The sequence below is a fragment of the Poromitra crassiceps genome (assembly GCF_964638095.1).
Source record: "Poromitra crassiceps genome assembly, chromosome: 14".
Classification (NCBI taxonomy): domain Eukaryota; kingdom Metazoa; phylum Chordata; class Actinopteri; order Beryciformes; family Melamphaidae; genus Poromitra; species Poromitra crassiceps.
Genome location: NC_139633.1, coordinates 42356516 through 42378159, shown reverse-complemented (window position 1 = coordinate 42378159; position 21644 = coordinate 42356516). Strand labels below are relative to the sequence as shown.

General features: G+C 43.7%; 1 protein-coding gene across 1 annotated transcript in view; it reads right to left on the bottom strand.

Moving 5' to 3' along the window:
- Window positions 1–19936, bottom strand: part of LOC310789532 (acetyl-coenzyme A synthetase 2-like, mitochondrial) — an 81380-nt gene extending 61444 nt beyond the window's left edge. The window contains exons 1-3 of the mRNA XM_083651168.1: window positions 19596–19936; window positions 15750–15906; window positions 10823–10919 (exon numbers count right to left, since the gene is read on the bottom strand). Coding sequence (XP_083507294.1) covers window positions 10823–10919; window positions 15750–15906; window positions 19596–19757 — 416 coding nt within the window. The 5' untranslated portion in view covers window positions 19758–19936. The remainder of the gene's footprint in view (window positions 1–10822; window positions 10920–15749; window positions 15907–19595) is intronic.
- Between the last annotated feature and the right edge of the window lie 1708 nt (window positions 19937–21644).

The window sequence follows — 21644 nt, the reverse complement described above, 5'->3', positions numbered from 1 at the left end:
AAGCATTCAGACAAAAACAAAGTAAAAGTAAAAATGGCAAGTGCAGTCAGTCAGCTTGACTTTGAGTGTTTCACTGAGTGTATTTAATTAGCAGTAAAATAACTGCGGCCTATCATGTTGATAAAGGTACAAATAAAATGCATAAGGGTTATAATTGCATATGGCTGGTTCTATGAATACTTCACTGTCTGTCCACTGCGAGGCAGGCCCCCCAAACGTATCCTGCTTATCAGATGTACAGGGCCTGATGCTTGGAGTGAGGAGGGCTTAATAAAACATTACAAAAGCATGTTCATTTGGAAGAACTTCAAAGTCATGAATCTTGGATCAAACATAATGTTTAATTTGTATGTTTCTATAAGTGTGTTTGGGGCAACTCAAATTTCCTCTTCAGAAGATCAAAGGATGCAAATTGGCCATCAATGTACAGGTCTCTGATGGAAACCTGATTGATTCTTATTTGCATTGTTATGATCACCTGCAAGGAGTTGAAGTTTGCCCCCTTTTTTATTTAACTGTGAAGCTGTAAGTTGTTGATATGCCTGATGTACCGTCACCAAGACACATTTCCTTTACATTTATGGAGTTGTAGTTAAGGCGTTTCTGATAGAGAGATGTATAGATAACAGCATTTGTAAAGATAAGATAAACTATAGTGTCCATTTTACCATGTTCCAAATTCCTAGGCCACTTAAAGGACAAGTTGACAAGAATGACAATTATTATCCTTTAATCTGCAAAGTGTCTTAGTTTGACTTGTGTTCTATTGAATTAAATCCAAATTAAATCCAATTCAATCCAAAAACATTGAATTAAAATGTATTTGAAGTCACATAAAGCCTGGTCCAGTATTGACTTGTATTCCAAACTGTAACGCGCGTTATCACCCGCTATCTCCACGTACACATTAAACACGTTGTACACACTCAAAAACTGGTTTCTACCCAAACTTATTTGTCCTCAACATCCTAGCAGCATGTCTTTTGGCTGCCGGGGACGGCCTTGTATCTGGGTTTGTCCGGGCCGATTTAGTCGCGGATTTGGGAACCAGAGTTGTTGAGTGAAGTCTGCTGCACACCAATCCACTGCACAGCATTTCTATGAGGGGGCAATCACTAGAGACCAAGGTGTCCATGGCAACCTAACCTCGCGTCACCAGGCTCTTCCCAAGGCAACCGGCCGGCATAGCTGGGCAGCCGCAGCAGTCTTGCTCTGCCTGCTGGAGCTGAATCTCTCTGGGCTCCCTGGATAACACACCTGGCTAACACACCTGTCTCATGGAATAACACCTGGCTAACACACCTGTCTCATGGAATAACACCTGGCTAACACACCAGTCTCATAAAATAACACCTGGCTAACACACCAGTCTCATGGAGTATCACCTGGCTAACACACCAGTCTCATGGAATAACACCTGGCTAACACACCTGTCTCATGGAATAACACCTGGCTAACACACCAGTCTCATGGAATAACACCTGGCTAACACACCAGTCTCTTGGAATAACACCTGGCTAACACACCAGTCTCATGGAATAACACCTGGCTAACACACCTGTCTCAGAATAACACCTGGCTAACACATCAGTCTCATAGAATAACACCTGGCTAACACACCTGTCTCATAGAATAACACCTGGCTAACACACCAGTCTCATGGAATAACACCTGGCTAACACACCAGTCTCATGGAATAACACCTGGCTAACACACCAGTCTCATGGAATAACACCTGGCTAACACACCAGTCTCATGGAATAACACCTGGCTAACACACCTGTCTCATAGAATAACACCTGGCTAACACACCAGTCTCATAGAATAACACCTGGCTAACACATCAGTCTCATGGAATAACACCTGGCTAACACACCAGTCTCATGGAATAACACCTGGCTAACACATCAGTCTCATAGAATAACACCTGGCTAACACACCAGTCTCATGGAATAACACCTGGCTAACACACCAGTCTCATAGAATAACACCTGGCTAACACATCAGTCTCATAGAATAACACCTGGCTAACACACCAGTCTCTTGGAATAACACCTGGCTAACACATCAGTCTCATAGAATAACACCTGGCTAACACACCAGTCTCGTAGAATAACACATGGCTAACACACCTGTCTCATGGAATAACACCTGGCTAACACATCAGTCTCATAGAATAACACCTGGCTAACACACCAGTCTCATGGAATAACACCTGGCTAACACACCAGTCTCCTGGAATAACACCTGGCTAACACATCAGTCTCATGGAATAACACCTGGCTAACACATCAGTCTCATAGAATAACACCTGGCTAACACATCAGTCTCATAGAATAACACCTGGCTAACACACCAGTCTCATAGAATAACACCTGGCTAACACATCAGTCTCATAGAATAACACCTGGCTAACACACCAGTCTCTTGGAATAACACCTGGCTAACACACCAGTCTCATAGAATAACACCTGGCTAACACACCTGTCTCATAGAATAACACCTGGCTAACACACCAGTCTCATGGAATAACACCTGGCTAATACACCAGTCTCATGGAATAACACCTGGCTAATACACCTGTCTCATGGAATAACACCTGGCTAACACACCAGTCTCATAGAATAACACCTGGCTAACACACCAGTCTCATAGAATAACACCTGGCTAACACACCAGTCTCATAGAATAACACATGGCTAACACATCAGTCTCATAGAATAACACCTGGCTAACACACCAGTCTCATAGAATAACACCTGGCTAACACATCAGTCTCATAGAATAACACCTGGCTAACACACCTGTCTCATAGAATAACACCTGGCTAACACACCTGTCTCATAGAATAACACCTGGCTAACACACCTGTCTCATAGAATAACACCTGGCTAACACATCAGTCTCATAGAATAACACCTGGCTAACACATCAGTCTCATAGAATAACACCTGGCTAACACACCAGTCTGATAGAATAACACCTGGCTAACACACCAGTCTGATAGAATAACACCTGGCTAACACACCTGTCTCATGGAATAACACCTGGCTAACACACCTGTCTCATAGAATAACACCTGGCTAACACACCTGTCTCATAGAATAACACCTGGCTAACACACCATGTCTCATAGAATAACACCTGGCTAATACACCTGTCTCATGGAATAACACCGGGCTAACACACCTGTCTCATAGAATAACACCTGGCTAACACACCATGTCTCATAGAATAACACCTGGCTAACACACCTGTCTCATAGAATAACACATGGCTAACACACCAGTCTCATAGAATAACACATGGCTAACACACCAGTCTCATAGAATAACACCTGGCTAACACACCAGTCTCGTAGAATAACACATGGCTAACACACCAGTCTCATAGAATAACACCTGGCTAACACACCAGTCTCGTAGAATAACACATGGCTAACACACCAGTCTCATAGAATAACACATGGCTAACACACCAGTCTGATAGAATAACACCTGGCTAACACACCTGTCTCATAGAATAACACCTGGCTAACACACCTGTCTCATAGAATAACACCTGGCTAACACATCAGTCTCATAGAATAACACCTGGCTAACACACCATGTCTCATAGAATAACACCTGGCTAACACACCATGTCTCATAGAATAACACCTGGCTAACACACCAGTCTCATAGAATAACACCTGGCTAATACACCTGTCTCATGGAATAACACCTGGCTAACACACCTGTCTCATAGAATAACACCTGGCTAACACACCTGTCTCATAGAATAACACCTGGCTAACACACCATGTCTCATAGAATAACACCTGGCTAACACACCATGTCTCATAGAATAACACCTGGCTAACACACCATGTCTCATAGAATAACACCTGGCTAACACACCAGTCTCATAGAATAACACCTGGCTAATACACCTGTCTCATGGAATAACACCTGGCTAACACACCAGTCTCATAGAATAACACCTGGCTAACACACCTGTCTCATAGAATAACACCTGGCTAACACACCAGTCTCATAGAATAACACATGGCTAACACACCAGTCTGATAGAATAACACCTGGCTAACACACCTGTCTCATAGAATAACACCTGGCTAACACACCTGTCTCATAGAATAACACCTGGCTAACACATCAGTCTCATAGAATAACACCTGGCTAACACACCATGTCTCATAGAATAACACCTGGCTAACACACCATGTCTCATAGAATAACACCTGGCTAACACACCAGTCTCATAGAATAACACCTGGCTAATACACCTGTCTCATGGAATAACACCTGGCTAACACACCTGTCTCATAGAATAACACCTGGCTAACACACCTGTCTCATAGAATAACACCTGGCTAACACACCATGTCTCATAGAATAACACCTGGCTAACACACCATGTCTCATAGAATAACACCTGGCTAACACACCATGTCTCATAGAATAACACCTGGCTAATACACCTGTCTCATGGAATAACACCTGGCTAACACACCAGTCTCATAGAATAACACCTGGCTAACACACCTGTCTCATAGAATAACACCTGGCTAACACACCATGTCTCATAGAATAACACCTGGCTAACACACCTGTCTCATAGAATAACACCTGGCTAACACACCTGTCTCATAGAATAACACCTGGCTAACACACCTGTCTCATAGAATAACACCTGGCTAACACACCTGTCTCATAGAATAACACCTGGCTAACACAACAGTCTTGTAGAATAACACCTGGCTAACACACCTGTCTCATAGAATAACACCTGGCTAACACACCTGTCTCATAGAATAACACCTGGCTAACACACCAGTCTCATAGAATAACACATGGCTAACACACCAGTCTCATAGAATAACACCTGGCTAACACACCTGTCTCATAGAATAACACCTGGCTAACACACCTGTCTCATAGAATAACACCTGGCTAACACACCAGTCTCATAGAATAACACCTGGCTAACACATCAGTCTCATGGAATAACACCTGGCTAACACATCAGTCTCATGGAATAACACCTGGCTAACACACCAGTCTCATGGAATAACACCTGGCTAACACATCAGTCTCATAGAATAACACCTGGCTAACACACCAGTCTCATGGAATAACACCTGGCTAACACACCAGTCTCATAGAATAACACCTGGCTAACACATCAGTCTCATAGAATAACACCTGGCTAACACACCAGTCTCTTGGAATAACACCTGGCTAACACATCAGTCTCATAGAATAACACCTGGCTAACACACCAGTCTCGTAGAATAACACATGGCTAACACACCTGTCTCATGGAATAACACCTGGCTAACACATCAGTCTCATAGAATAACACCTGGCTAACACACCAGTCTCATGGAATAACACCTGGCTAACACATCAGTCTCATGGAATAACACCTGGCTAACACATCAGTCTCATAGAATAACACCTGGCTAACACATCAGTCTCATGGAATAACACCTGGCTAACACACCAGTCTCATAGAATAACACCTGGCTAACACATCAGTCTCATAGAATAACACCTGGCTAACACACCAGTCTCATAGAATAACACCTGGCTAACACATCAGTCTCATAGAATAATACCTGGCTAACACACCAGTCTCTTGGAATAACACCTGGCTAACACACCAGTCTCATAGAATAACACCTGGCTAACACACCTGTCTCATAGAATAACACCTGGCTAACACACCAGTCTCATGGAATAACACCTGGCTAATACACCAGTCTCATGGAATAACACCTGGCTAATACACCTGTCTCATGGAATAACACCTGGCTAACACACCAGTCTCATAGAATAACACCTGGCTAACACACCAGTCTCATAGAATAACACATGGCTAACACATCAGTCTCATAGAATAACACCTGGCTAACACACCAGTCTCATAGAATAACACCTGGCTAACACATCAGTCTCATAGAATAACACCTGGCTAACACACCTGTCTCATAGAATAACACCTGGCTAACACACCTGTCTCATAGAATAACACCTGGCTAACACACCTGTCTCATGGAATAACACCTGGCTAACACATCAGTCTCATAGAATAACACCTGGCTAACACATCAGTCTCATAGAATAACACCTGGCTAACACACCAGTCTGATAGAATAACACCTGGCTAACACACCAGTCTGATAGAATAACACCTGGCTAACACACCTGTCTCATGGAATAACACCTGGCTAACACACCTGTCTCATAGAATAACACCTGGCTAACACACCTGTCTCATAGAATAACACCTGGCTAACACACCATGTCTCATAGAATAACACCTGGCTAATACACCTGTCTCATGGAATAACACCGGGCTAACACACCTGTCTCATAGAATAACACCTGGCTAACACACCATGTCTCATAGAATAACACCTGGCTAACACACCTGTCTCATAGAATAACACATGGCTAACACACCAGTCTCATAGAATAACACATGGCTAACACACCAGTCTCATAGAATAACACCTGGCTAACACACCAGTCTCGTAGAATAACACATGGCTAACACACCAGTCTCATAGAATAACACCTGGCTAACACACCAGTCTCGTAGAATAACACATGGCTAACACACCAGTCTCATAGAATAACACATGGCTAACACACCAGTCTGATAGAATAACACCTGGCTAACACACCTGTCTCATAGAATAACACCTGGCTAACACACCTGTCTCATAGAATAACACCTGACTAACACATCAGTCTCATAGAATAACACCTGGCTAACACACCATGTCTCATAGAATAACACCTGGCTAACACACCATGTCTCATAGAATAACACCTGGCTAACACACCAGTCTCATAGAATAACACCTGGCTAATACACCTGTCTCATGGAATAACACCTGGCTAACACACCTGTCTCATAGAATAACACCTGGCTAACACACCTGTCTCATAGAATAACACCTGGCTAACACACCATGTCTCATAGAATAACACCTGGCTAACACACCATGTCTCATAGAATAACACCTGGCTAACACACCATGTCTCATAGAATAACACCTGGCTAACACACCAGTCTCATAGAATAACACCTGGCTAATACACCTGTCTCATGGAATAACACCTGGCTAACACACCAGTCTCATAGAATAACACCTGGCTAACACACCTGTCTCATAGAATAACACCTGGCTAACACACCATGTCTCATAGAATAACACCTGGCTAACACACCTGTCTCATAGAATAACACCTGGCTAACACACCTGTCTCATAGAATAACACCTGGCTAACACACCAGTCTCGTAGAATAACACATGGCTAACACACCTGTCTCATAGAATAACACCTGGCTAACACACCAGTCTTGTAGAATAACACCTGGCTAACACACCTGTCTCATAGAATAACACCTGGCTAACACACCTGTCTCATAGAATAACACCTGGCTAACACACCAGTCTCATAGAATAACACATGGCTAACACACCAGTCTCATAGAATAACACCTGGCTAACACACCTGTCTCATAGAATAACACCTGGCTAACACACCTGTCTCATAGAATAACACCTGGCTAACACACCTGTCTCATAGAATAACACCTGGCTAACACACCAGTCTCATAGAATAACACCTGGCTAACACACCAGTCTCATAGAATAACACCTGGCTAACACACCTGTCTCATAGAATAACACATGGCTAACACACCTGTCTCATAGAATAACACCTGGCTAACACACCATGTCTCATAGAATAACACCTGGCTAACACACCTGTCTCATAGAATAACACCTGGCTAACACACCAGTCTCATAGAATAACACATGGCTAACACACCTGTCTCATAGAATAACACCTGGCTAACACACCAGTCTTGTAGAATAACACCTGGCTAACACACCTGTCTCATAGAATAACACCTGGCTAACACACCTGTCTCATAGAATAACACCTGGCTAACACACCAGTCTCATGGAATAACGGATTTGGGATCGCAATAAAAGATGAGATGACTTGGAAGTGAGTAGGGAAAATAAGACTGAAGTGGTAAGTTCTGAAAATATGTCTCATTCCAGCATCGGTTGTAAAGCGCTAATGTTAGCGCTCGCTAATGCTAACGTTAGCTGAGCACAGCTGCCTTTCATAGACAATATGAACAACCAATACCGTTAGCTGGAATAAATAACGAAGGCACACATTTTCAGAACTTGTAACGTTAGTCCTACTTACTTGCTGACTTCTCCAAGTCCTCATTTGTGTTTGGTCCATATAGCCTTTGCTAGGAGACATGTTTCATACAACTCCTCTGGCCCACCTACTAGTCACAAGCACAAGCTAACATAGCTAGCTAATGCTAGCCAGCGTCTACGTTACACAGCCAAAGTCGGCCGACTTTGTACTTTTCATTTTAATGAATGTCTTATTGTACACTGCAGTAACTAATAAGACATTCGTTACGGTGCGGAAGGCTGTTTTTTTTTTGTTTACCTTTATTTATACAGGGGGAGTCTCACTGAGGGTGTCCACCCGCTATGCCGACCACTCGCAATGCCGACCTTAGGTTTAGGCGTGGGGGGTGGGAGAGGTTAGGTTTTGGGTTAGGGTCTGGGGGAGGTTAGGTTTAAGCGTGGGGGTGGGAGAGGTTAGGTTTTGCGTTGGGGTCTGGGGGAGGTTAGGTTTAGGCATGGGGGCTGGGAGAGGGGAGGTCGGAACAGCGAGAGGTCGGAACAGCGACATGGAACCCTCACTGAGAGCAATGCTCTCTTGTTCAGGAGCGCCCTGTTCACACACACACACACACACACACACACACACACACACACACACACACACACACACACACACACACACACACACACACACACACTTGGAATCCTGGGTTAAGGGCACCTCAGTGGTGGTAATGAGGGAGGGGCAAATGCTGCCTTTTCACTTTCCCCAGCCATATTTATCCTGCTGGTCCCGGGGATTGAACCGACGACCTTCCGGTCACAAGCTCGCTTCTCTAACCATTGGGCCACCACTGCCCAACGGCCCACTTGTTTTACATCCCTGCATGTAAAACATAGCAGTGTGTTAAACTGCTATCTTCTTCAGGCAATCTCTCGGGTTTAATGCTCGTCAGTCAACGTAGGGAAAATAAGGCTTGATGACTGAACTAGGGATGGGCATAAATAATAGAAAATCGATAATCGTTAAGGAATCATGTCGATCATATTATGGAATTTTGATCGAATGTTGCCGAATTTCGATTATGTATTTTTTTTCTTCAAAATGTCCATCCCTAGACTGAACTTCTCTTAAAATCCCAAGGAAGAAAAACAAACACCTGAATAGGCTATATTACGTCAGGACTGCAGAAACACCTGTTAGATGAGCGATGGATGGCGGCCGACAGTATCAAATCAATTTGCAACTTTGATGATATTTTTATCTGCACTTTGAAGCTGGTCTTCACCAGCGCGTAATTATCCAACAGTTCATCTCACCTCATCCAGCGGCTTTGATTTCTGTTACAGCGCCCAAGTCGCACGCTACAAGCTGAGAATATTAACTTGTATATTGCTGTAACACTCATTAACAGTGTCAGAATACATTTGCCTCGGCAACTTCGCAATACCACTATTCTGTCTGTTATGGAACGCATTTGTAGCCTACCAGCGGCCAATATGATGCCACAACGACAACTGGGCGGCTGCCAAGTTAGAGAAAGCATGTTGTAAACCAGAAACTACGGGACGATCTAGAGGAGAAACAAATGAAAAATCTGAGCTGGAGAGGTTTTGTTGTGGATGCACAGTGCATGGAGAGGTGCACTATATAAACCAAAATAGATGTCAGCATTGCTTCTTTGTGAAGAAGGAATGGAAAAATTTTATTATAATATTCTAAGAATTGTGAACATAATATGCATCCTAATTTAATATTTTATTCCATGGCCAGATGAGATGATTCTTATCTCATAGTGCAAGTCGAGCTGTTTATGTGCTTTGCCTAATTTTGTCCCATGCCTGCCTATGATTTTATTGACACTGCATTGTTTCACAAGTGATTTGTTTGGGGAAGGTCAATCATATTTTTACAATCACTTGTGGAGGGTCAAGGAAAAAGATATTTTGGTCAGAGAAGGGTCACATCTTTTTATTTGAGAGTGCTCCAAATCCCTCCAGTGATCCCCCCCTTCTAAATAATGAACTGTCCCTTACACACAAAAGTGGGAATACAAAATATGCCTGCCTGGTAAACAAATGTGCGTGGCTGGTACAATTTCAAATCGGCCAGCCACTTTGGCTGACAACAGGCTCATCAACGCTTTCCTACGCCGGCCAAATGCTAGGTTTTGACCTAGCCTTGTTTTTTCATCATTGCACATGTGCAATAAAGTACACTACGGCCCATTCCACCATCGCAAAGAACAAAAATTATATCTTATTGAATTCTAGCACCCAAGAACACAACAATTGCAAGTATTACAATACACCTATAACATTCAAAATACACTTGCCCTGTACATATACTGTGGATTAACTGTTGGATTAATTTAAATAATACTAGACCACATATAGCATGTGATTACAACAGAAAACATTTACCAAATATTGCCAAAGTGGCTCATAGGGGTGGAGGTTATCTATTTATGTATATGTATGTATGTATGTATGTATGTATGTATGTATGTATCTGTATGTTGTGGTCATCTATGTTTCTGAGCACGTACTTAGTGTGAAAACAAATGACCTGTGGGGCAATAAAGGCTATTATCTATAAAGATGTGTATCGTCTGCATAGCGTGAGAGCCTTTGACAGACCTGTAGGTGATCCGGACCTCGGTGCCCGGCTCGTCTCTCTCCCAGATCAAAGCCACGCGGTCGGGGTGCTTCTCAACATGGACGTCCAGACAGTTCACTGACATGCACACACACACACACGCACATGCACGTGCGTGCACACACACACACACACACACACGCACGCACACACGCACGCACGCACGCACACACACACACACACACACACACACACACACACACACACACACACACACACACACACACACACACGCACACACCCCAGGGAGGTTAAAGCACATTCAGTGTCACTTGGTAAAAAGAGGAAGGTGGTTCAGACATAAGGGTGAACATTCTGAGTCACTGTCAGGTGAAAACCTTGTATCTCCAAAATGTCGACTTTGCGGGATGAAAATCAGCCATGTTTAAGTTGAAAGACTTTTAAAGAAGTTTAAAGCAGCTACGAGCAAGATTTTCGATTGTTTCAACCGTTTCGCTCTGCCTAGCAACAGACCATGCAGGGGCTTGCTACTCTCGCGAACATTTCTCGTTATATTCTAACAGTTTGTTTGGAAGTAATTTTGTTATTTTGTGGTGATGGCCGAAGTGGCTGCCGCAAACCGTTTAATTTCACTTCCTGATCTGCCCCGGCTGCAGACAGACTAATCGTCAAGACAACACTGCATGGCCGATTCACTCGGGGTTCAAGCGAGACTACTCGGCGTTGGTCTCGTCTACTATTAGAGGTAAGATGTGATGCATCGATATTAAATTTAGACTGTTTAATAACAATCGAAAATCTTGCTCGTAGCTGCTTTAAAGCCTTTTTTCAGTTTAGGGTTTTGAAATGTCTTCATCTGCTCAAGAGGTCAAAGAATTACCTCAAACCACAGAGGAACATGCACTCCTTCAACTGTAGTGAAAATATGAAAATCACCACAAATGGAGTTACAGGGTTTTCACACAGCGACATTCTTCCTACACAGCTGATTACACAGCATGTCATCTAACCAGTGTGTATCATTCCGACAACTGACGGACGGCTGATATCTCGGGGTTTCTGGTGCAGAGTGGACGTCCGCGCTAAGACTTGTTGGAGTTGATCAATCGATACTGTTTGTAGGTGTTTTACTGTAGGTCCACAAGGCATTTCGGCTAACAAATATATGCAAATGAGACATTCTTAGCAGCTAACGCAGGGGTCTGCAACCTTTTGAAGTGCCATTGTCAAATTTGCTTGTCACTCAGCGTGGCTGAGGTGTTTTCGCTGGGGGACCTGAAATTGTCTGTCTTTCGCACCAACATTTTCATCTGCTCTCTGCTGCTTTGGAATGTATGGAATGCATGGAACGCAACAAGGCTAACCAATCAGAGGTAGAGTAGCGTGGGTCACTGCTGTAAATATAAAAAATAACTGCAAATGGCTGTGAAATAGCATTTCAATATTTCTACAAAAAATCTCAATTGCGCACTTATTGCTACTGTGTGCTGCTGTGTAAATTCTTTCTGCCAAAACACTGCCAGGCGCTGACTGCGGAACCGATTATGAGCTGTTGGTAGTTGCAAAGTTATCTTTTAAATTTACAAAGTTTACATGTGGACTTCATGGCACAATTCAAACGGGATAAAAAAGTATCGTCTCTCGCCGTTCACCACCATTCATGTTTTTTCAGATGCTGGTTCATATGCTGAAGCAGGAAGTGACACGGACTAACAGCCAGTAGAAATACGTTTCACTTTCATACTTTATTATATTTCAGAGCCTGTACTTTTTTACTTTTACTTTTAATAAATAAGCTGGATGTTACTCTACTTTTACCAGAGTATTTTTTACACAAGTAACTGTACTTCTACTTAAGAATGTGTGTACTTTTATGTAAGGAAACACATACAAAACTTTGAAACCTTTAGAGGCTCTAGTCTCGATGTATGTCTTCGACTCCCGTCATGCTCAGTAAAAGCTATATCGTACATATATGACACTTTACAGTCTCTTAACCCAGTTGATTCCACTCATATAAAAACAAAGTGGGAGGAGGAAATGGGCACTGAGATTTCGGACAGTCTATGGGAGGGAGGTTTGGAGCACATCCATCAATGCTCTAACAATGAAAGACACCGTTTAATTCAATTTAAAATTTTGCACCGTCTTCATTACTCCAAGGAGACATGCGCGGCGCCAGGGGGGGGCTAGGGGGGGCTTCAGCCCCCCCTGAAATTAGCCAAGCCCCCCCTAAGCCCCCCCTGGAAATTTCTTTGGAGAAAAACAATTTATAACACTAAACTAGGCTAATACATCATAGAAGTGAAAATTCCCAGCATCCTTGAACACAGCATCAGTGGCTGTCTGCACCGGGCCGGCCCATTTTCTATAGAGGGGTTCTCCCCATACTGGCGCGTATTATTGCATGGTGTGATAGAAGGACCTCCCCTCTGCTCTGCTCAAAGTGGCCTGTTCCATCTCCAAGGCAAAGCGTCTCTCAAGTAACCGCGGAAGTTAAACTTCCATAAGACATGTCAATATCTACGGAAAATGGACATAAAACAAGCGTCTAGCGTTAGTATCGCGCGCCTTTATATTGATCAAGCGTTTATGTTGATGGCTATCACAAAGGAGATACTTTATTTTGCTTTGTACACGGACTGGACTGGAGTGGACAGCACAGGTTCTAGGATCGAGCGCATTAACAGGTAGGCTGCCTGCCAGCCCAGGGCATTGAATTTATATTTGATATATACATAATGGCTTTGTTAAGACTGCGTTGCCTACTGTGCTGTTGTGTTTTTTGGCCGCCGTGCTCATGCGTGTGGTGTGAATGTGAACATAACGCCGGGATTGCACTGGTTGCATTTGCGTTGCGTTGCAGCTGTTCTCCGGTTTCACTCCGTGCTCTGTGCTCCGCCAACCGGCTGCGTGCAGAGCACGTCGCGGCTCCGCTCCACCAGACAGCTGGAGTGATGAGACCGACAGGTTCTCACGGTGAAATCGAGCGAGACAATTTGTATGTTGGATAAATACAACAACAAACAGGCAGAAGATCATTGTTCCCAACTGGAGAAGCAGAGGAGGGGTGGGCTTGCTTGGTGTTGTCCTTGTAAAAAGGATGTGTTGTGTCATATATTATTTTGTGGTTTTCCACTTCAATTATGAACTTTTCCTCATACTTGTTTGTCCTCTGGCTTGATATTGAATGCTGTAAACACCTCTGCCCTGTTGATTTCATGCCTGGCTCCGCCCAACTTGCTGGGCTTTGCTTGATTTACCATCTAAATGCGTGTGCTGCATATAGCCTTGTGTAACTGGACTCATCAGTCTCAACATACAGTGTGACATAGGGCTAAATACACAGTCAGTCTTCAGCTCATTGAAGCACTTACATGCATAATGTTGGGTTGGGGATTTGGCTCTCAAAGGAAAAGCAGTGGGCCCTCCTTGTCTAATATTAGAGCCTAATTCACACCCTATCAATCATATTATTATTATTTCTTATGTTAGTGGTTCTCAACTTTTTTACACAAGTACCTGAGAAATTACCACCATATGAATGTATGAGAGGGAGGGGCCCCCGCGTACCACCAGTGGTACCTGTACCACAGGTTGAGAAGAGAACCACTGTCTATTTATGTAGAAAAAGTTAGCCCCTGCTGTAAATATTTAAGCCCCCCCTTAGCCCCCCCAGCCACAATTGGCTGGAGCCGCTACTGCAAGGAGAGATTACATAAAATATATCCTAAGATATCCCCGACATGTGACAGATGCCTCTCAGCAGACGATACACTGCTACATAGTTTTGTTGATTGTCCCAAAGTTCAGGCTTATTGGATCAAGGTTTTCAAATCATTATCTGAAATACTACAAATCCACCTAGAACCAGGCCCATTTATTGTTATTCTAGGAGTGTCTGATGATACTATGAAATTGACCAATGCCCAGCAATGCTTCCTATCCTATAGTCTCATCACTGCAAGGAGATTGCTTCTCATGCACTGGAAAAAAAGGGAAGCCCCTACCACAAAGATGTGGCTTAACGACCTTACAAACACACTCCACTTAGAAAGAATAAGGTACACTCTTATGGACAAACTTTCATATTTTGATAAGGTGTGGTCGCCTCTAATTCACTATCTTGCACTTGTAAAATAAAATTGGCACTCTTCTCTCAATATCAATAAAATTACCTAGTGACAATGGAATAGGGTGGGGTTAGGGGAGAGTCAAGAATAGAACTGAGAAACTAAAGTTAATGGAGAGCTTTTTCTTTTCTTTTTTCTTTCTTTTCTTTCTTTTTCTTTAATGTTTTGTATCTGTATATCTATATGTATGTATGTATATATGTTCAAAGTAAAAAAAGAGCATTTCATGGTCGAACTTATATCTGTATAAGTGGAATAGACTATACTGTGTGTACATATAGTATATAATGTATATTGTCATGCTCAAATAAAACATATTTGAAATCAAGAATGTGTGTACTTTTGCCTGAAGGAATGGAAGTCCTCCTCTTCACTTTCTTTTCAATATGGCTGATGGACATGGTTTCTGTTATACAGATGGAGAGACTCAGGTTCCTGAGAACCAACTCGCTTAGAAAGTTCTTAACTATTTGGGACCCGTTTCTGGGCTACTTTGACGAGGTTAAAAATGATTAGTGAGCGGTGACTAAGGTTGGGGGTGATGGACAGCTTGCCCGGTCTGTTTCATGTGGACCCCTTTGGTGGGGTCCTATGCGCAATATCCCTCACTATATAAGCATCTTTTGTGGCTGGTAGCACCACGTTAACAATGCCAAACGTCATTGATGTATGTATTTTATTTTTATTTTCCTGTGTCTGAGCCTGTTTGTCTTGTTAGTTTATTGTTCTATAAAAAAAAAAAAAAAAAAAAAGTACTTTTGTGTACTTTTCCTATCTCTGGAAGTAACTGACAGCCTGACTGGCAGACTCTTACCGGAGACGTTGAGCTGGCCGCCCTGGAACCAGCGAATGCTGCCTGTGCTGAGGTCACAGTCGTGGACACGGCTGAAAGGTTTGATCCAGCGCAGCCTGTGTGCGGCCGCTGAGCCCCAGAACAGCTCCGGGTCCGAGAGAGACAGGCTGTACAGGTCCTGTTATGAAGATGTTTCCCTATATTTATTCAAGAGCGCACTCTATCAATTTGAGAGCATGATTTTTTTATTTCACGTTCAGATTTGTGAGCACTCCTTCACTTGGGGTAAGGATCTCCTTCACTTGGGGTAAGAACTCCTTCACTTGGGGTAAGGTATCCTTCACTTGGAGTCAGGATCTCGGAGGAACTCGGGGTCTTGTTCTCGAGTGAGGGGACAAATGGAACGGGAGATAGGCCAGAGAATTGGAGCAGCGGGAGCGGTATTGCGTACGCTTTACTGCAACGTTGTGGCGAAAAGAGAGCTGGGCCAGAAGGCAAATCTCTCGATCTACAGGTCGTTCCAACCCCCACCTTTGGTCATGAAGGATGGGTCATGACCAAAAGAACAAGATCGCAGCCGAAATGGGTTTACTCAGGAGGGTGGCTGGCATCTCTCTTAGGGATGAGGTGAGAAGCTCAGTCACTCGGAATAGAGCCGCTGCTCCTTCGCGTAGTTGAGGTGGTTCGGGCACCTGATAAGGATGCCTCCTGGTCGCCTCCCTAGCGAGGTGTTCCAGGCACGTCTAGCTGGGAGGAGACCACAGGGCAGACCGAGGGCTAGGTGGAGATTATCTCCACGCTGGCCTGGGAACGCATTGGGATACCCCAGTCAGAGCTGGATAATGTGGCCAGGGAAAGGAAAGTTTGGGGTTCCCTTCTGGAACTGCTGCCTCCACGACCCGATCCCGGATAAGTGGTTGAAGAGTTCAAGTTTAGTTTATTTGCCATTTGCATAGAAATTTACATTAAAATGCATTGGAATTCTTGTTCACAAGCCACACCTCCATCGTGGTATGAAAAAGAGAAACACAAATACAGAGAGCACATGACAGACATGGTAGACATGGATACATTCAGCATGTCGGCACAGTGCATGGTAAAAGTGTAAAATATGATTATAAGGCGACGTAATAAAGTGCTGTTAGGCCATAATGGCACGCTTGCATAGTGCAAAAATAAGAAAAAATAAAAGGATAAAATAATAAAATAGTACAGTAATAGCAGCAGATCTAAAAAATAAAATAACAGATTAAAACAAAAAGGTGCAATTGTGCTATTTATTCATTTAAGAACCGTACTGCCTCTGGGAAGAAGCTGTTCACCAGTCTGCTTGTACGAACCCTATATTTAGCCTTCCTTTCTGGGGAGCGCTCCCACCGGAAGCATCTGCCCAAAGGAAGTCGGGTGATCAGACCATTTCCTGGTTGACTGGGCTCATCAATTATTTTCTCGGCTCTGTTGCGGCACCTTTTTACATATATGTCTCTCACAGAAGGCAGGTCTACACCTATGATCTTTTGGGCTGTTCTCACAACTCTGTCGATGTGACAGCGGTCCTCAGCAGAGCAGCTACTGTACCAGACAGTAATGCAGCCTGTGAGAAGACTCTCGACCGTAGATCTATAGAAATTAATCAAAGTTTTGGTGGAAACACCAGCCTTCTTCAGGCATCTCAGGAAGTAGAGACGTTGTTGTGCCTTCCTGACAATCAGAGAACAGTTAAGCGACCACTTAAGGCATACATGGGCAACATACGGCCCGCGGGCCGTATGCGGCCCGCGGGCGCCCCCTGTGTGGCCCGCGATGGAATTGCAAAAAAAAAAAAAAAAAAAAAAAAAAATTTACAGTGCACCTGAACGCAACATGCAAGATACCCGCTGAATAAGTGTCCAAATGTTCATGTCATTCTGGCCAATACTCTTCTGTTATAGCATTTCAGTCTGGAATATGGAATATCTTTCAATAATATTTATGACTAAAAGGCTAAAAGTAATCTCATGTGTAAGAAATGACTGTTCTACATTGAAGTAGAAATTTAAATAATTAACTTGTTGGTTTTGGATTTATTTAGCTTCAAGAGTGCATTTTTGTTCTTGTGTGACCCTCAACACAGGCTTTGAGAATCCCGGGCCACTTACTGATACTTATGCTTAAATTAACACACTCATATTCTGGTTTATTTCAAGAAAAACATTTTGGCTAGTGGAAATTCTAATGGCTGGTAACTTTAAAATCTAGCAGCCATATGGCAGGTGGTGAAAAAAGTTAATTTCAAGCCCTGCAGGGAGAGCAGGTGGTGACATAGGAGTGAGTGAGAAAAGGATCAAATATTGGTGGTTAAGACTGAATAATGACATCACAACTGTTAATTTAAAATTAGTTATTCCTCTAAACCTTGCTTCAAATGCCCAAAATTTTTCACGCTGGCGCCGTTCAGCCCTCAGCAAAAATTGGTAGCGAGGACATTTTTTTGTGGCCCTCTCTATCATCAAAGTTGCCCATCCATGGGTTATGGCATGACAATATTTGTTCGCCCCCCGGCAACAATCTGGGTTTCTCATGTGGCCCCCGATGAAAAATAGTTGCCCACCCCTGACTTAAGGTCTTTGGAGATCTGCATTCCTAAAAACTTAAAGCAATCCACAATCTCCACATTTGCTCCATTTATGCTAATAGGAGTGGGCAAACAGGCATTTTTCCTGAAATCAACGATGATTTCTTCGGTTTTGGTGACATTTAAGTCAAGATTGTTGTCACTGCACCATTGTACCAGGTCTTTAATCTCCTGTCTATAAGCGGATTTGTCGTTGTTAGTAATCCGTCCAATGACAGTGGTGTCATCCGCAAATTTAATAAAGCGGTTTAGTTTATGCTTTGCAAAGCAATCAAAGGTAAAAAGAAGGTACAAAAAAGAACTGAGGACACAACCCTGGGGGGCACCTACGTTTGTGACTATTGTGGAGGAGGTGGAGCTTCCTATTCTTACCTCCTGTTCCCTCCCCAACAGGAAATCTAGAATCCAATCACAAATGGAGAGGGGCAGGCCCAGGGCTCTCAGTTTGACAATCAGTTTCCTTGGGACAATCGTATTGAAAGCAGAGCTAAAATCAATGAATAACAGTCTGCAATACGTGTTGCATCTGTCAACATGCTCTAGTACAGTGTGCAAAGCAATAGAAATGGCATCTTCAACAGACCTGTTCGACTGATAAGCAAACTGATATGGATCAATGGACTGAGGAATGACAGATTTAATATGTTCCAAAACAAGCCTCTCAAAACATTTCATTACAACAGATGTTGTAATGAAAAACAATAATCCGCCCAGATGACTGGGCGGTAGTCATTTAAACAGGTGATTTTAGCTTTCTTTGGTATAGGAACAATAGTTGATTTCTTAAAGCACCTGGGAACAGTGGAGGACGCAAGAGAAAGATTGAACAACTCTGTGAACACGGGGGCCAGCTCAGAAGAGCATAATTTTAATGCTCGAGACGGAAGAAGAGGATGATGATGAGGATGACGTTCAGATTTTCCCCTCAAACCCCACCCTCGTCACACTCAAATAACCTCTGCTCTGCTTGTGGTCAAACTCGGTGCTTGCACTCAAATGTATTGTTGCTTGCACATATTTCCTGCTCTCACAATCAAACTGCTTCTGTGCACTTGTGCTCTTGACTTTCTTCTCTCCACTTAGATTTTTTTGCAAGCACACAGTTTGAGGACAGGCAGAGCAAATCGAAGTGTGAGCAGAGGCTATTTGAGGGGTTTGATTGGAAAGTTTACCAAATCTGAACGTGAAATCAATAAATGCTCTCAAATTGATAGTGCGCACTCTTGAATAAAGATAGGGAAGAATCTCCGTACCTGATGGGACCGGCCCCGCAGCTCAGGGCTCCAGGGGGGGCAGAGGGGGTTCCCGGACCCCCCGGAGGACACGGGACGTCCCAGGCCCAGCCCGGGTCTCAGGCAGCGGGTCAGGAGGGCTTTGAAGACAGCTGTCCCCCTCCTGCCGCTCCAAGCAGCCATGGTCCTCTCTCTCACTGCTTTCTTTGCTCCGATTTATTTTTATTTTAACTAATTGTGGAGTTCTTACGGTTCTATAGAGAACCACTATCCTAACCACAGAACCCTTATAGAACCTTCCTTCTGCCTAGTTACATTTATGCCAATAGCTTTGCAGTACGTGCTCTCTCTCTCTCCCTGTCACTCTACTTCTCTCTCTCTCTCTTGCATTGAAACAAGTCTCCCTCAGGCCAATGTCTCTCTTTCTCTGTCACTCTCTCTATTTCTCCCCCCCCCCTCTCTGTCCCCGTGGCTCTAGCTTCCCCAGTGGAGAACGTGTCCTTGAGTTAGTCCCTGACTCCTGTGTGAGTCCTGTAATCCTTTCAGGAAACTGATCCAAAAAGTTTTTAGTAAAAAAAAAAATCCACAATGAAGAAAACTTTGAACAAAAGTTTCCGGAGCTCAAGTGAACATGACCTCTCTCTGTGTGTGTGTGTGTGTGTGTGTGTCTCCCTCTCCTCTCTCTGGTGTCGCTCTTGCTCTCTCTCTGTATCTCTCTCTCCTACACACACACACACACACACACACACACACACACACACACACACACACACACACACATACATTCCTTCTCTTCCTCGCTCTCTTTCTCTCTCCTGTCTCCCCCCTCTTTCAGTTTAGCTTATCCAGTGGAGAAACAGTCCTTGGGTTAGTCCCTGTGTAGGTCGTTTAGTCCTTTAAATGTGTAAAAAAAAAAAACAGTTTTGAGCCGAGCTGGTTTTGGATGTGTGCTGAGAATATGTTACAGTTGTTGTAATCCTCTTTAGGCTTTATTCCACTTTGAAGGTAGCTTCCTTTTTTTCTAGTTTTACAACAAAAGTCTTGAGCTCAAGTCAGCATGACCTCTCCCTCTGGTGTCTCTCTCTCTCCTTCTGTTTGCTACCTCTCTCTGTAGTTTTACCCCTCCTCTTTCTCCCCTTCTCTTCTCTCTCTGTAGTTTTACCCAGAGCCGTAGAAAGTGGAACTCTTGAGTTAAAAAAGCAGCACTGTCGAGTTGCAGCAAAATAGACAGTTTGTGTTGTACTCTGAAAGGGTTTCCCCCCCTTGAATCAAATTGTACATTATCAGCTTTATTTTAACATGCAAAAGTAGCGCGAGACCCATTCTTGGCTGTTCATTGGCTAATGAGTCTTGCATTTTGGTCCTCCGCTGACGCCACTCTCTCTCTAGAGCAGGGGTGTCAAACTCCTTTTAGTCCATGGGCCCACATGCGACCCAATTTGGTGTCAAGTGGGCCAGACAATGAAAATCAATAATCAATAACTTATAAATGACAAAACCTCAACATTTTCCCGTTTATCTTAGTGTAAAGAATTACAGGTACAACCCTACAACACGTACTGTAGGGTTATCTCAGATACCATCAAGCACATTATCGACTGTCTGTACTGTGCATTACAATCAGGGGTGTAGTGGAGGGTCAACGCAAGTAAACAATTGACCCACCCCTTTGAAATGAGGCAGATAGTTTACTCACCTGTTCAGACCAACTGTATCAATCAATGAGGGTCAAACAATGGGTAAACTACTCACCTTGGATAGCTTACCCACCTGTGATTTTCAGACGGCAGCCCGTCTTTATTGTCACACAACACACTACAACACATGCATGCGGCCACTACACACACTCATGCTGATGGTGGCCGGTGAAATATGTCCTCTGCATTTGACCCATCCAGGCTTGTCCTTTCCTCCGAGGGGCAGGCCAGGAGCAGTGGTCGCTTTCTCGTACAGCGCCCGGGGACCAACTTCGAATGTTGTCGTCACTGGTCGGATGACGATGACGATCTGATCTTCTGCATGTTTTTAGTGGGGGGGTTATATACGGAGGAACCCCCTGGGGGAGCACGG